The sequence below is a fragment of the Schistocerca serialis genome, chromosome 7 (genome assembly GCF_023864345.2).
Source record: "Schistocerca serialis cubense isolate TAMUIC-IGC-003099 chromosome 7, iqSchSeri2.2, whole genome shotgun sequence".
In the NCBI taxonomy this organism is placed as follows: domain Eukaryota; kingdom Metazoa; phylum Arthropoda; class Insecta; order Orthoptera; family Acrididae; genus Schistocerca; species Schistocerca serialis.
The window spans coordinates 263,971,988-263,986,362 of record NC_064644.1 but is presented as its reverse complement, the minus strand read 5'-3'; the positions used below and the strand labels follow the sequence as shown (position 1 = coordinate 263,986,362).

The 14,375-nt window shown below is 38.4% G+C and overlaps 1 protein-coding gene across 3 annotated transcripts in view; it reads left to right on the top strand.

Annotated features, from left to right (window-relative positions):
• Window positions 1–13,815, top strand: part of LOC126412804 (la-related protein 1) — a 143,260-nt gene extending 129,445 nt beyond the window's left edge. For all 3 annotated transcript variants that reach the window (XM_050082585.1, XM_050082584.1, XM_050082586.1), the window contains 2 exons: window positions 4,939–5,072; window positions 10,031–13,815. In XM_050082585.1, coding sequence (XP_049938542.1) covers window positions 4,939–5,072; window positions 10,031–10,333 — 437 coding nt within the window. In that variant the 3' untranslated portion in view covers window positions 10,334–13,815. The remainder of the gene's footprint in view (window positions 1–4,938; window positions 5,073–10,030) is intronic.
• The last annotated feature ends 560 nt before the right edge of the window (window positions 13,816–14,375 follow it).

Here is a 14,375-nt window from a genome sequence, read left to right as displayed (position 1 = left end):
AGTCTGGAGAGGGTAATCTGTTCTTAGCAACTCTCTGTATACAGTATGCGGATGTTTAATAATGACCTTTGTACAAGGCATTAAGTGGGGAGAAAATACAAGTGCTGTAACCCTTGTCAGGGTCCAAAACATGGGTGTTAAAAGCAAGCTCTTGTCAGTGATGTAGTCCACACCATATTTTTAGTTCATACACATTAACTGAATTTGGACACCGAATGAATGAACTGCTGTTTATGGCCAGTTTCAGTCTCATCTACTTAAATTATCCACATATAAACAGCTAGCCACATACTCCACTGACATTCTGCAATATTGTGACACCGAAGTTCACAAATTGGACATATTGTCACAGTAAACATCATTGAAATTTGGCACAGACCATGGTACTAATTACATTATCCTGTATTTTGGGGAATAAATGTTGCTCCCTTCAAACTCATTGCAGACTAACTTAAAATACGAGGGTTATTCCAAAAGTAAGGTCCGATTCGCTGTAACTATTGAAATTTGGCGCCAATGACAAAACACGCATGCGCGCCGACTCCCGGCAAGCCTTGCGCGTCAAACGCCGCCATTCGCTTTGTTACTGTTGCTGAGTGTAGTTCACAGTGTCACTTTACAATGTTTAAGACAATTGATCAGCCCGCCGATTGTGAAGTAAGGGCAGTGATACGGTTTTTGTCTGCAAGAAACAATTCAGCGGCGGAAATCCATCGGCAGATTACTGAAGTGTACGGTCCTAACATAATGAGCGACAGTAAAGTGCGCAAGTGGGTGCGAGCTTTTAATGAAGGACGGGATAATGTGCACGATGAACCACGGTGTGGCCGACCATCAGTGATTTCAGACGATTTGGTCAATGCGGTTGACAAAAAAATTCGTGAAGATCGCCGATTCACTATTACAGACGTAGACATGCATTTTCCGAATGTGAGTAGAACAACTTTGTACAGAATTGTGTCTGAACATTTGAAGTTTCACAAATTGTGTGCCCGTTGGGTTCCCAGGTTGCTTACTGAGCCCCAACGAATGAAAAGAATGGCTTTTGCTCTTGATTTTTTGGAGCGATATCATAAGGAAGGTGACAGTCTTTTAGACAATGTTGTCACAGGGGATGAGACATGGGTTTCTCACATCACTCCAGAGTCTAAACGTCAGTCAATGCAATGGCGTCACACGTCATCGCCAGTCAAGGTCAAGGCAAAGCAGACAATCTCAACACGTAAGGTTATGGCGACTGTGTTCTGGGATAGACGTGGAGTATTGTTGGTCGACTTTATGGAGAGAGGAACAACGATTAATAAAGCCGCCTACTGCGCTACCCTGACTAAACTTCGACGTGCAATCCAGAATAAGCGACGTGGTCTTTTGTCGTCTGGAATCTTGTTGTTGCATGACAATGCCAGACCCCACACTACAAATGAAACGCAAGCTCTGATCAAGAAATTTGGATGGGAACAGATGGACCATCCTCCTTACAGTCCGGACCTGGCGCCAAGTGATTTCCACCTGTTCCGTTACTTAAAGGAGTTTCTCGGCGGCAAGCGCTTCGACACAGATGATGAAGTGAAAGAAGCAGTTAACGACTGGTTATCGTCACAGGCGGCCGATTTCTATAACATGGGCATTCAAAAGCTTGTTGAACGATGTGACAAATGTTTAAATAAGTATGGAAGTTATGTAGAAAAATAGATAAAGATGTAAGGAATGTATTGTTTGCTGGATTTTCATAAATTACAGTTAAAGATTTGCGTTTCTGAGTAACTGAACAGTGGAAGAAGATTTGTTTGAATGGGAACTTTCAGATAACAATAATATGGCTAGTTTACCTGCATATGGAATTTTGTTTCAGTAACAATGTTTTAACCAAGGATGCAAATCTTGCTATTATATTTTCGTCATTGGTTATAAGAATACTTGACTCCTTTATATATCGTTTTGATCTAGTTTATCAGGAAGTTGATAGGTATATATTTACAATGGCAATGAAATCTGAAATTGCTGATGTTTTGTAATTAGCATGGTTTTTAGCCAAACTAACAATGCGGATGGATTCTAAATAACCAAAAGGAGGTAGTAGATCATAAAAGTTAAGTTGGCTAAGCCCTGAGTCAGTATTTTAGAATTAAGATACTGTGCAGGTCATATGAATGATGTATGGAAGATATTTGCAAAATAAATAATTTTGGGGGGAGGGTAGAGGGAAGAAATACATAACAGATGGCCAGGATCCGCCTGCTTTCTTACACAGTGACATGCTGCCACGTGTTGATTTTAATTACTGCGCTACCAAGGCATTACACAGGCCACTCTAGTTCCTTTGTTTTCCATTCTTTACTTTGCCACATTACATGTCTTTTGCAGCTGTACATAAGTTGACTTAGAGCTGTCAGTGTCCCTTCTATGGGAATCGTATTTGTCTGGTACCAGGTCATGTGCAACAGTGGAGACCTGTAACTTTCAGGAAGACAACACCACTCCTTCATTACAAAATTGAGAATTTGTTGAACGTATTTCATATTCAGCATGACGTCCAACTGCTGATGTCCCACCCCATCCTAGTAAGCGTTGTCAAAGGTGTTAAGTACACATGCAGAACTTCCTCCACCAATTATCTGTGAACTGTGGGCAACTGTAGAAGCAGCAGAGAACAGCCTGCCAGAGTTGCCACAATCACCAGAACGAAAACAGGTGCTATGCATTACAAGAGAAGTATGTAATTCAGTTGCTCATAAGTGTAAAAATAAAACCTAGGTACATTGCAATATTACCATCAGGATAATATTGTACATTATTGTTTGAATGCAGTTCATTTTATTAGTTGAGTACATAGTTCAGTTTGCTGCTGCAATTTGGTATATGCAAGTGAACAATAGCTCCTTTTTTTTTCCTCTCCTTCCAGGAGAGGAGCAGTGACATTTGTACTGTGTAAAAAGTATTCATACACAGGAAACAGAAGTGTGGGAATTTTTTTCAGGCATAAATGAGGGTATTTTTTGAGTGTTTTAAAGATACTTGCTTACCTTGGTTCAGCAAAATATTGTACTTCTAGGAACACTCAAAATAACTTCATTATTGTCAGTGAATTGTGTTTAAACATGAGATATCCCTGCTATGCAATTGTTTATTATTCTTAACTTTGTACGTTGCATGACAAGCAACAGTTTTAGATGTTGTCTTTGCTGTGGGAAGAATGATGAGAAATATCATCAGACATTAAGGTATCTTTGTTGATTCAAAGATTAATGATTATTATTGTGTGTGGTAAATAATCTATACTATCTTTCATTTTAAGGTATTTTTTTATATGTAAGAGACAAATGTTAGTCTGGCTACCTTTTCTCTGCACAACCTGCTTGCTGAGATCTGTATATGCCTGTTTCATGTTTGTGTATGCATCTAGGAAGTATATGCATCAAAAAAAGTTTTGCATCACCTCTATTCCAAGAGTTCAGGTACAGAAAATTGGAATAGAGATCAACATAACCATTCATTTCTGTCCTTTTTATTGCTCGTGAAAACCACATATTGCATGTTGCACCACAATACCGCAAGACCTTCAGGAGTGGTGGTCCAGATTGCTGAATACCCAGTATCACCTCCTCTTGCATTGATGCATGCCTGTATTTGTCATGACATACTATCCACAAGTTCATCAAGAAACTGGTGGTCCAGATTGTCCCACTCCTCATTGGCAATTCGGTGTAGATCCCTTAGAGTGGTTGGTGGGTCACGTCGTCCATAAACAGCCCTTTTCAATCTATCCCAGGCATGTTTGATAGGGTTCATGTCTGGAGAACATGCTGGCCACTATACTCGAGTGGTCCTGAAGGAAGTCATTCACAAGATGTGCACAATAGGGGCACGAATTGTTGTCCATGAAGAAGAATGCCTCACCAATATGCTGCCGGTATGGTTGCACTATCGGTCGGAGGATAGCATTCATGTATCGTACATCTGTTACGGCACCTTCCATGACCATTAATGGCATAATTCAGCCCCACACAATGCCATCCCAAAACAGCAGGGAATCTCCACGTTAACTGCATTTGCTGGACAGTGTGTAAAATGCATTCAGCTTGACTGGGTTGCCTCCAAACATGGCTCTGACAATTGTCTGGTTGAACGTATATGTGACACTTATTGGTGTAGAGAAGGTGATGCCAGCAAAGATGCACCTCACCATGGACTTCAGGAGTGAAGTTGCGCATCATGCAGCCTATTGCACACAGTTCAAGTCGTAACATGACGTTCTGTGGCTGCATGAAAGGCATTATTCAACATGGTGGCATTGCTGTCAGGGTTCCTCTGAGCCATAATCCATTGGTAGCCGTCATCCACTGCAGTAGTAGCCCTTGGGCGGCCTGAGTGAGGCGTTCCATCGACATTTCCTGTCCCCATATCCGAACAACACCGCTTTGGTTTCCCTCTGAGATGCCTGGCACTTCCCTTGTTGAGAGACTTTCCTGGCACAAAGTAACAATGCGGACACGATCGAACTGCGGTATTGACTGTCTAGGCATGGTTGAACTAAAGACAACACGAGCCGTGTACATCCTTCTTGGTGGAATGACTGGAACTGATCGGCTGTTGGGCTCCCTCTGTCTGAGGCGCTCTTGATGCATGGTTGTTTACATCTTTGGGTGGGTTTAGTGACATCTCTGGTCAGTCAAAGGGAATGTGTCTGTGATACAATACCCACAGTCAGGGTCTATCCTCAGTAGTTCTGGGAACTGGGTTGATGTAGAACTTCTTTTGATGTGTATATATTGCTGAAGTTCTGTTGTAAAACTGACATAGGTATCACCTTGTTAAAATATGATACTAGGGAAAAATTAAGATACTATGTGCATTGTGTTAACACCTTTCTACAGTTGTAAGAAAGGAAATACATCTTTACTTCACATTCCATTACACTGGCATGTTTATTAATTTCAGGGCAGTTATATGGTCTAGAAAAATTTTGGGCCTTCCTGAAATATTACAAGCATAGTGCAAATTTGATTGTTAACCCAAAATTGAAAGAACATCTTTCGAAGTTCAAGAGCATTGAGGATTTCAGAGTGGTTGAGGTGAGTTCTGCAATCAAAATTAGTTAACCTGTTAGTGATACAATGAATGTTTATTTTTAATCGTGGAGTTTCTGTATTTGTGTATAATTTAAAGACAAAATTAGTAAATTTATTGCCAATTTCTTTAAGACCTATCATTCTTTTAGAAAAGAGTGATAAACTTGTAGTGCCATACTGATGAAAAGGATTCAGAAAGACCAGCTTGGTATCAATAATTTTTACAAAACTAGTATGAGTCGTCATTGACAGGGACACGAGAGAGAGAAACTTTCTAGCTTACGGACGGACGGACACACACACACACACACACACACACACACACACACACACACACACACACACACACACACACACAACGTAACTTTGCACCTACAATGTGTCATCAGGACACACTGCCAGGATTGCAGTTCGGCTGGTGGACTGATGGGGGGGATTGTGTTGGGTGGGTAGTGGGAGAAAGAGGTGAGGAGGAGGAGGAGAGGGGATGGGGGTGGGGCTAGGTAGCTACTAGGTAGTCAGAGGGTGACAGTAGGTGTGCAGGCTTGGAATGCTGAAGGGTGGAGTGGGCGGGGCATGGTCTACATATGTGGCTGATGAAGTTCAGAGCACATGACATAGGGAAACAATGATTGGGAGGGGGTGACAGGAGGAGCTGTTTGGTGGTGGCTGTACGTTCTGGTTGAACTTTTCCTACTATAATTTTCAGAAAAAAATTGTTGTGGGTTATGCCAAAAAACAAGAACGAAATATATACTTAGTGAAGTCCACTACTCCGTAACAACAAATTGTCAGTGTATGTACACAAATGTCTACTTTACACCATTGTGAGCAGGGGGAAATAGTAGTGAAGTTATCTGACTAGACAGCAGGATACATATTTACCTTTAGAGCAGATTAACCAAACTGGCTCTCATAGCTATAGTTTTTCTTTGTACATCTCTCAATACTGAGAGAGATAGCAGCAGAATTTTGTACAATTCATAAGGTGATGCATAAAAGACAAGAAACACGGTAAAGATGTGAAATGATAGTTTTTGTTTACTTGCGTGATATTTATTTGGACGAAGCTACAAAACTAGTTAACGTAACAGCCAAGTATTGACTGCAGGCTCACTATTGTTCAGTAGAATCATCATATACACTCTCAAGCAGGACACTGTATTATTATACTGAGAATGGACTGCAATTTGATAAAATTGTAGATGGTGGCAAGTGTTTCCACAGAACAGTTCATTATTACCAGTCCCAGATAGATAAAAATAACTTGTGTCCACTCAGGGCATTCGATGCTTTAAAGATTGAGAACGTAAAAGGTGTCGTAACAAGTAGACTCCCTAATAGTCTGCTGAAACTTCTATGTTTACATTCAAAGTAGACAGTAAAACCTCTTTTTAGCTAATCTCTGGGGACTTAGGTATTTTTTGCTTAAATGCTGTTCTTAAATAAGAGCTTAGAACAGTTAAACAGAAGGAGTGAACCAGAATCTGAAGGATACATTTTTAGGTGAAATAAATACTCTCCAACAGGGTAACAAACACTACACTTTTGAGTCACATGTTCAATAACTAAGTGGTGTGTCAATTTAAGGAAATCATTGAGAAAGAGGTCATTCATCTGTTTTAGCATGTTCCTTCACAAAGACCATCATACAACTCATTCAAATTCATCTGTTCTTCAGTGCAAAGATATCATCAGAAAGTGTCCTCATATGACTCACTCAGTAAAAACATCTGACTACCCATTCTTTAATCAAACCATCACCTTCTACTGCAACCAATGCTGTGTGTCAACTAGTGTCTGAAAAACACTTCAACACAGCCTGTCTGTTAACACACATACTGCCATGAGATGTAATGTGATGGTGTGCTTGCTGACAGTCACACTGTTAGCGCCATTCAGCCAGTTCACGTTAACAAAAAATTTGGAAATCACATAAAATAATTTGACTGTCTTTTTTACATGTCCTTCGTACAACAATATTTTGAAAAAGTCTAGACTGCTTGTAGATATCCCACATTTCAGTGTAATATGTGACGCGACACGCCTTGAGGATGCCGAATGTTGCGGGTTAGTTTCAAACAGTTAGATTTAAACAGTATATCAACTATAAATGAAAAGAAAGGTTGTGGGTTTCACAGAATGTGACTGCATTCTTAACCCATTTCAAAACTTAAGAGCTTTCATGAGTCCCAGAAATCTTAAAGTAATACCCTTGGCATTTGGTTTACATTTCTTTTATTACTGTTATCTTTTTCTCATGTAACTACCTGACAGCAGCCGTTCGTATTTCCTGATATTTGATTCTGTCATCTTTACGGCAAGTAGGAGTGTATCTTTTCCTACTTATTTATGAAAATTTGTTTTCCTGATGCACCTTCTCTCTGAGTAGCGAGTATGAAGAAAAACGACAGGGAATGTGGATAGGTGGCTCTCAGTGGCAGTGTGGGTCGGCCATGAGGTGTACCGTGATAATCAGCGCAGTTGCGATAACACTGTGCCCCAGATGGCGCAGTGGTTAATACACCTGACTAGTAAGCAGAAGATTCCGGGTTAGAATCCCGATTTGTTAAACATTTTTCGCTCGTCACTGCTGATTCCACATAATTTCCTGATGCAGCTGACATCAGTAATCTCTTTCCTTTCCTTCCTCCCCACCTTCAGTTTACGCATACGAGGGTAATCCCAAAAGTAAGGTCTTCTTTTTTTTATATAAGTACAGAACTCTATTTGTGTGGCAATTGGTAACACTGTTATGAAGAGTGCTTCACGTGCTATGTATAAACATGTACACACTACGCTGAGGTGCTCAGTCTTGGTTTGGCAGCCATTGAGAATAGAGCTCCCATTGGATGTTAGCGCCAAGTGCGCATTGCGCGCAGTTAGTCAGTTTTTGAATGCAAAGGGCACTGCGCCGATTGAAATCCAAAGCCAATTGACGGAAGTGTATGGTGAGTTATGCATGGATGTCAGAAATGTTCGTAAGTGGTGTAGAGAGTTGGCAACTGGTCGGACCGAAATTCATGATGAACAAAGAAGCAAGGAGATCATCAATTTCTGAGGAGACAGTGTTGAAGGTTGAGCCACTGGGACTACAATTAACGCTGTCAGGTACTGTGAGACTCTGAAAAAACTCAAACGGACAATTCAGAACTGGAGAAGAGGAATGTTGAGCAAGGGCGTACACATTCTCCATCACAACGCTCGCCCACACATTGCTTGGCAAACCATAGCTCTCCTGCAACAGTTTCAGTGGAACATAATCAACCACCTACCCTATAGTCCTGACTTGGCGCCCAGTGACTATCACTTGTTCCGTAGGTTAAATGAACATTTGGCCAGAAAACTATTCAGCTCCGACGACGAGGTGAAAGAAGAGGTTCATAACTTTCTGAACAGCATGGCGGCGAGCTGGTATGACATGGGTATACAAAAACTGCCACAGTGTTTACAAAAATGCATCTACAGAAACGGTGATTATCTCGAAAAATAGCTAAATGTTCAAGCTGTAAACTGATGTAAACCACTGTAGAAATAAACAGGTCTATGTACTTATAAAATAATAGGAGACCTTACTTTTGGTATTACCCTCATAATTCCACATCATATCCATAGACCCATGACTCGTCACCAGTTACAATTCTCTTAAGGAACATCCTGTTCTCATTTGCATGATCCAAAAGCTCTTCACAGATTGCGAAGTGAACGTCTTTTTGGTCTTGGTCTTGACTCGTTAGCCGTGGGACGACCTTGGTGGCAACATGTCACATTCCAAGACGCTGTGTCAAGATCTCATGACATGATGCAACTGAAATCATTCTTCTGCAGTCTCTCAGTCAGTCAGTATTTGATTGACACACACAATTTGGTTGATGTTCCAGGCATGAGCATTGTCAGTAGATGTCGAAGGGCATCCTGAACTAGGGTCATCGTTAACTTCCATCCAGCCATTTTGAAACCTTCTGAATTATTTGTAACACTGAGTATGGCTTAAGCACTCATTACCGTAGGGTTTCTGCGACATTTAATGTGTGTCCATAAAGGTTTCTTGAGTTTCACACCCTCCTCTCTCTCTCTCTCTCTCTCTCTCTCTCTCTCTCTCTCTCTCTCACACACACACACACACACACACACACACACACACACACACACACACACACACCTGTGGTAGAATAGTTACAGCTTAAGTTAAAGTAATGTTTGTTATAAAGCAACCTAAAAAAAAAAATACCATAGAGGGCACAGCGGAGGTTCACAGCCATGTGAATTTTTTTTAAATGACATAATGGTCGCCTTTGGCCGTAAACTTATTTATATGTAAAACTCACTAATGCAATTTCAGCCACGCTGCCATTATCAGGTGGACAGTGTTTTAAAATGTACTGAAGCACAATTTTGCATATTACACTCTATAATTATGTCAGGATCAAAATTGCAGTAGTGGCTTTTATAAAAAAATGATCTTACAATCAAAGGTAACCATGTCATTTAAAAAGCAATAATTTAAGGCAGAATGGAGAACGCTTGATAGCAGTGATATGTAGATTTAGATAAATTAACATTTTTTTTATTTGAGATATTAAATTATGCAATCTGACAAACATCACTTTATATGTAAATAACTTTGTAGGACCTCGAGTTCTAATACGGCTCGAATTTGCCTGTATGCAACCATTCGTGGTGGTATCATTGACAGTCCTACACTGATACATATTGTAGATGAATTATTGAACTATGATCACACAGTGATCATCATAATAGTAATGTAGGTTATGAGTCATCATTTCAATTACTTTCATTGTGTGTGTGTGGGGGGGGGGGGGGGAGGTGTTAGAAAATAAGTTTGTAGTTTGTGTTTTAATGAGAGACATCTTGTTTGATGTAGAAATTGGTAGATAACCCATGTATTGAAATTGCTGTATTCATTTAAAGAGCCTTCATATAACATTTTGTTGTTCCAGCCTGCAGATCCAAAAGAATTTTTAGGAAGACTGCACATGATCAAACGTCGAAATAGAAGTGTCTCAGAGAGTTATAGTGTTGAGGTACGACAGCGGCATCCATTACAACAAAAACGAATACGTCGATTGTCTGGTGGGTCAGGACGTGTACGTGCAGACTCTCTGGGTCCTGTTGGTGCCAGTTCAAACACATCAGGAAGCAGTAATAAGGCACATGTTTCCTTTGACTTTGGTGGTGGCAAGAAGGAAGTCCCTATCAGGGTGGTGAAAGAAGACTGTAGCTCTCACTCAGAGGAGGCCTGAAATCTTGAACTATTGATGAAGAAATGACTGTAGTGTTTTCTCTGCATTTATTTCTTCAACCTCAAAAGTCACGGAGTGTGCTGCCCTTCATATTGCCAAACATGAATTTTTAAATGACTAAATATTTATATGTTGAAAAGTGAGCACCTGCCATTTGCTTAGTGGGTTGATCTAAAAGCTCCGTGTCGCAATGAAGCCAGAGGCAGCATTTTTAGGAACAGGTTTTATTCTTAAAGTCACTTGTGAGATGTGCAAGACAGTCATTTCAAAAACTGTTTTTGACAAAATGTTCCCTTACTTTCCTGTGTTCATGTTTTATTGATAGGGAAAAAATGCTATATTTTCAGTCAGTGCCTTGCAGTTACCAAGAGAAGAAAAGTCACTTAGCCTTCAACTTGCCACAGATTCTTATCCCCGTTCTCTCCTCCCTTGTCATTTCACCCTTACCCCCCCCCCCCCCCCCCCCCCCCTGCAAGTTCCACTAGCATTACGAAGTCAAAAATTGGGTAGGTTTTACAAGTGACAATAGGCATTTTTTAAAGATAAGGTAGTTTTCCCCTTGTGTATTATATACCTTTAATCTATTTACTGCAGTACTGAATAATTTTTATATATTCAGTGCTTATGAGCACTGTTTTACTATCATTTGTGTGAAACTGTACACTTTGTTATTAGAATTAGGAAATATTTTATTGTTTCAAACTCGTTTGTCTTCCGAAAGTGAAAGAGCTGTGAGTGTTCTGTCAGTTGATGCATGCATACTTCTATGTCTGGTATTGAACAGTGTTGTCTAGCACAAAAAAGTTGTACACTTTTATGGAAAGTTGGAAATGCAGATTTTTTGCTGAGGAACACTAGATCAGTAGAGACATTTTTTGGCCCTGTATGCATTCTGACATTGTTGAGCCATCTTAATATTAAAGCTTCATCGTACAGTGTCCTTCAGTTATTATTTGTGAAAATGCAGTTTGTATCAAGTCATTTTGTTGCTTGCAAATTTTACAGAATTTAGTGTTCTACTTGTCTAGGTGTGTTGTATTTGTTAAACTGCAGAAGATTGATCAGTGTTTTATGACATACACACTCATATCTTTGATTGCAGTAAGCATCAGGTATATGTATTGAGAATTTTGCAAAGAATTTTATGGTTTTATGGGAAGCATTGGGAGAAGGATCTATTTACTTGACAAAATACCTTTCCAGAGATTCCAACAGTTTATATGCAAATGTTTTTTATATGATCTGAAATTGCATCAACTTTCAGAACTCGTGTTTAATGGGAGTAAAATATATGGATATTATGTTATTGACCTGAGTAATAATCTTTTTGTTCTTAAGTTGTTTTAAAAAAATAAATAAAACTGTGTGTTTATGTTTATTCCAGTTTTGCGAAGAATTGTGTATGGCATGCTTCGTAACATGGTTATTTTGTGGCTTTTTTTGGTCCATGAATAACATCAAATTGGTGTTCTACAGTTTTAATACTGACTGTGACACACTTTTCATAAACAGCGAGACAATATAATGGATAATAAACAAGAACCGTCTTTTTTAATCATACAATATTTCTTTTTGTTAGACGTATGTATGTTTTATTCAGAAAAGTGCTTCTTGTATAACTATTACATTCAGATTACTTACTCTTGGGGGTTTCTGATCCACGCTATAGAATGCAACTGTGAAAGAAGTAAAGTTTGTTGTACTGGTAGATTTTCAGTGTGTTTTATTGTACCCACATTATTATTATTATTATTATTATTATTATTATTATTATTGTTTTGACTGGTAGTTTGGGATTGGGGAAATTCATGTTATTTGTTGTGTATTTTGTTATGTATTGTTTTTAAGTATTTAGAAAATAATGCATTTAGAATAATGATAGTTTTCATCAAGGTTTTAAATTTATTTGAGATTGCTACTCTCATGTTGAATATTTTTATGTTGATATTCATCAAAATATGAAAGTTACCGTGAAAAGTAAGATAGAACAATACTTGATTTTTGTTTCTTTGACAACTCCTTCTCAATTTCATTGTGCTTGCTTACAAGACAATCTACAAAAAAAGAAAAATTAGGTACTGTATATTACAGCATTTATGATAACTCCATCAAATAACAATTAAGTCTTGTCCAAGCTCAGATGTTAAATGCAATAATAAAGTTTAATAATAGGAATCTTTTCTGCACTTCGTTGGCAGACTCTACATTTAAAATAATAAGGTTATTGCTAGAAGTGGCCCACCAGGAAGAGCAATTTTGATTTTCCTGCATTGTAAATAGTGTAGATGAATTTAGATAACTGGTATGTATGATCAAAAATGTGCCTTTTACCTTTCTGAATTAATGCAGTTAAAATGTAGTGTGTGTTTTGCACAAGATTTGCAGATACTTGATCTCAGTATGTAAGATAAACTGTTCTAAGCCCAATGATCTGTGCATTTAAATCTGTGTCTATAGTGGTGGGCGAGAGAAATTTAGTGTTCAGCACTTTATTTTGGGTGAACTGCATTTCAGTGATGAACTGTATCAGCATTTCACATCACTTATTTGTACAGTAAAAGGTATAGTATTGTCACATTAAATTGGTCTGGAAAAAGAAGGCAAAACAAACTGAGGCAGGATTTCTGCTATGATATGGTTCCTAGTCACTCTTCGTGGTATTTGTATCTGTTTTGATAGATTTCTGGAGAATCTATGATAACTGCAATGTGAATCAATTATGTTGATTATGGAATAATTTTTAGGGTTCAGGTCTGTGTTGTACTTCTTGATTTGAGTTTTGCTCAGTTGTAATCTCCTAAGAAACTGAAACAGCTTTCTTTTCTAAAGGGTATGTAGATGCATACTACATTTTCACATACTTACTGTTGACTTTTTATTTAAAATAGATTCATAACTTTGTTGGACATACATATCACATGCTGTAATGTAAAAAAGAATTGTTTCAAGCCTAACCTTTAAAAAAATTATGTAGGTATCGTTTGGATGTGTGATATTCCATGACTGGGACATAAAATTATTTTTTTAAAGCCAGAAAATTTTGATAACAAACATTTTGTATTTAGCTTGCTGAGATCAGCGATTCTTGTTGCTCACATTGAATTATGTCCACATTTTTTTGCTATCATATGTATACAGACAAATGATAAACTTAAGATGAGCCATGTGATAATTTAAAGTTGCTTTGTTCTGGTTATTTTTTCAGTTCTACTGAGTAACTGGGATTACATCATTGACTCAAAATATTTCAGAAAGACATGTAATCCTTAGTTGGCTCTATTGTCAAAGCCATATGGTAGAGGAAACCACATACGCCAGACTCATATTAAGCATAATTTTGTATACATTTGTAATAAATTTGTAATAGTGCTGATTTTGTGTATGTATATGTGTGTGTTAATATACAGACATCCATATAACATGTCTAAAATTTTGTAAGAACAAAAATAAGTTAAAAATTACATTAAAACTGTAAAAACTAACATTATTTTTTACTTACATTCCAATCGTGAGAAATTCTAGTTGTTGTGTTTATCTTCCAAGTCCGGTTTGCAACTCTCCACATTAGAATGGTTGAGTGAAAAAAAGTTTGTCATATGAGAGAGCTGTTACTTCTAAATTATGCGTACAAGGGAAAGTGATTGATTTTTTGAAACCATGTATACGGTGGCTAGGATTACACCCTGCAGCCGTTTGCCATGGTGGGCCGTCATTTACAGGTAATCAACAAAAACTTGTTTCTCGTGGCCCATGAGTGCCTTGAAAATAATATTAATTTTCAAACTGGCAGATAAAGCACAGCGGATTAGTTGCATGACTAGTATGCTGAAGATTACAGTTTGTCCCATCAGTTACTCCTTCCCTGTAACCTCTTGATCAACATGAATGTGATCATTACTTTTTTCAATTAATTGGTCTAAATACATGTTTTATTTCTAATCGTCTACTGATTTTAATCACAATATTAACTACTCTATTTGCACTCTCTCCCTCCCCCTTCCCTCTGCCTCTCCCCCTCAGACCCTCTCAAGTCCCTCCTCAG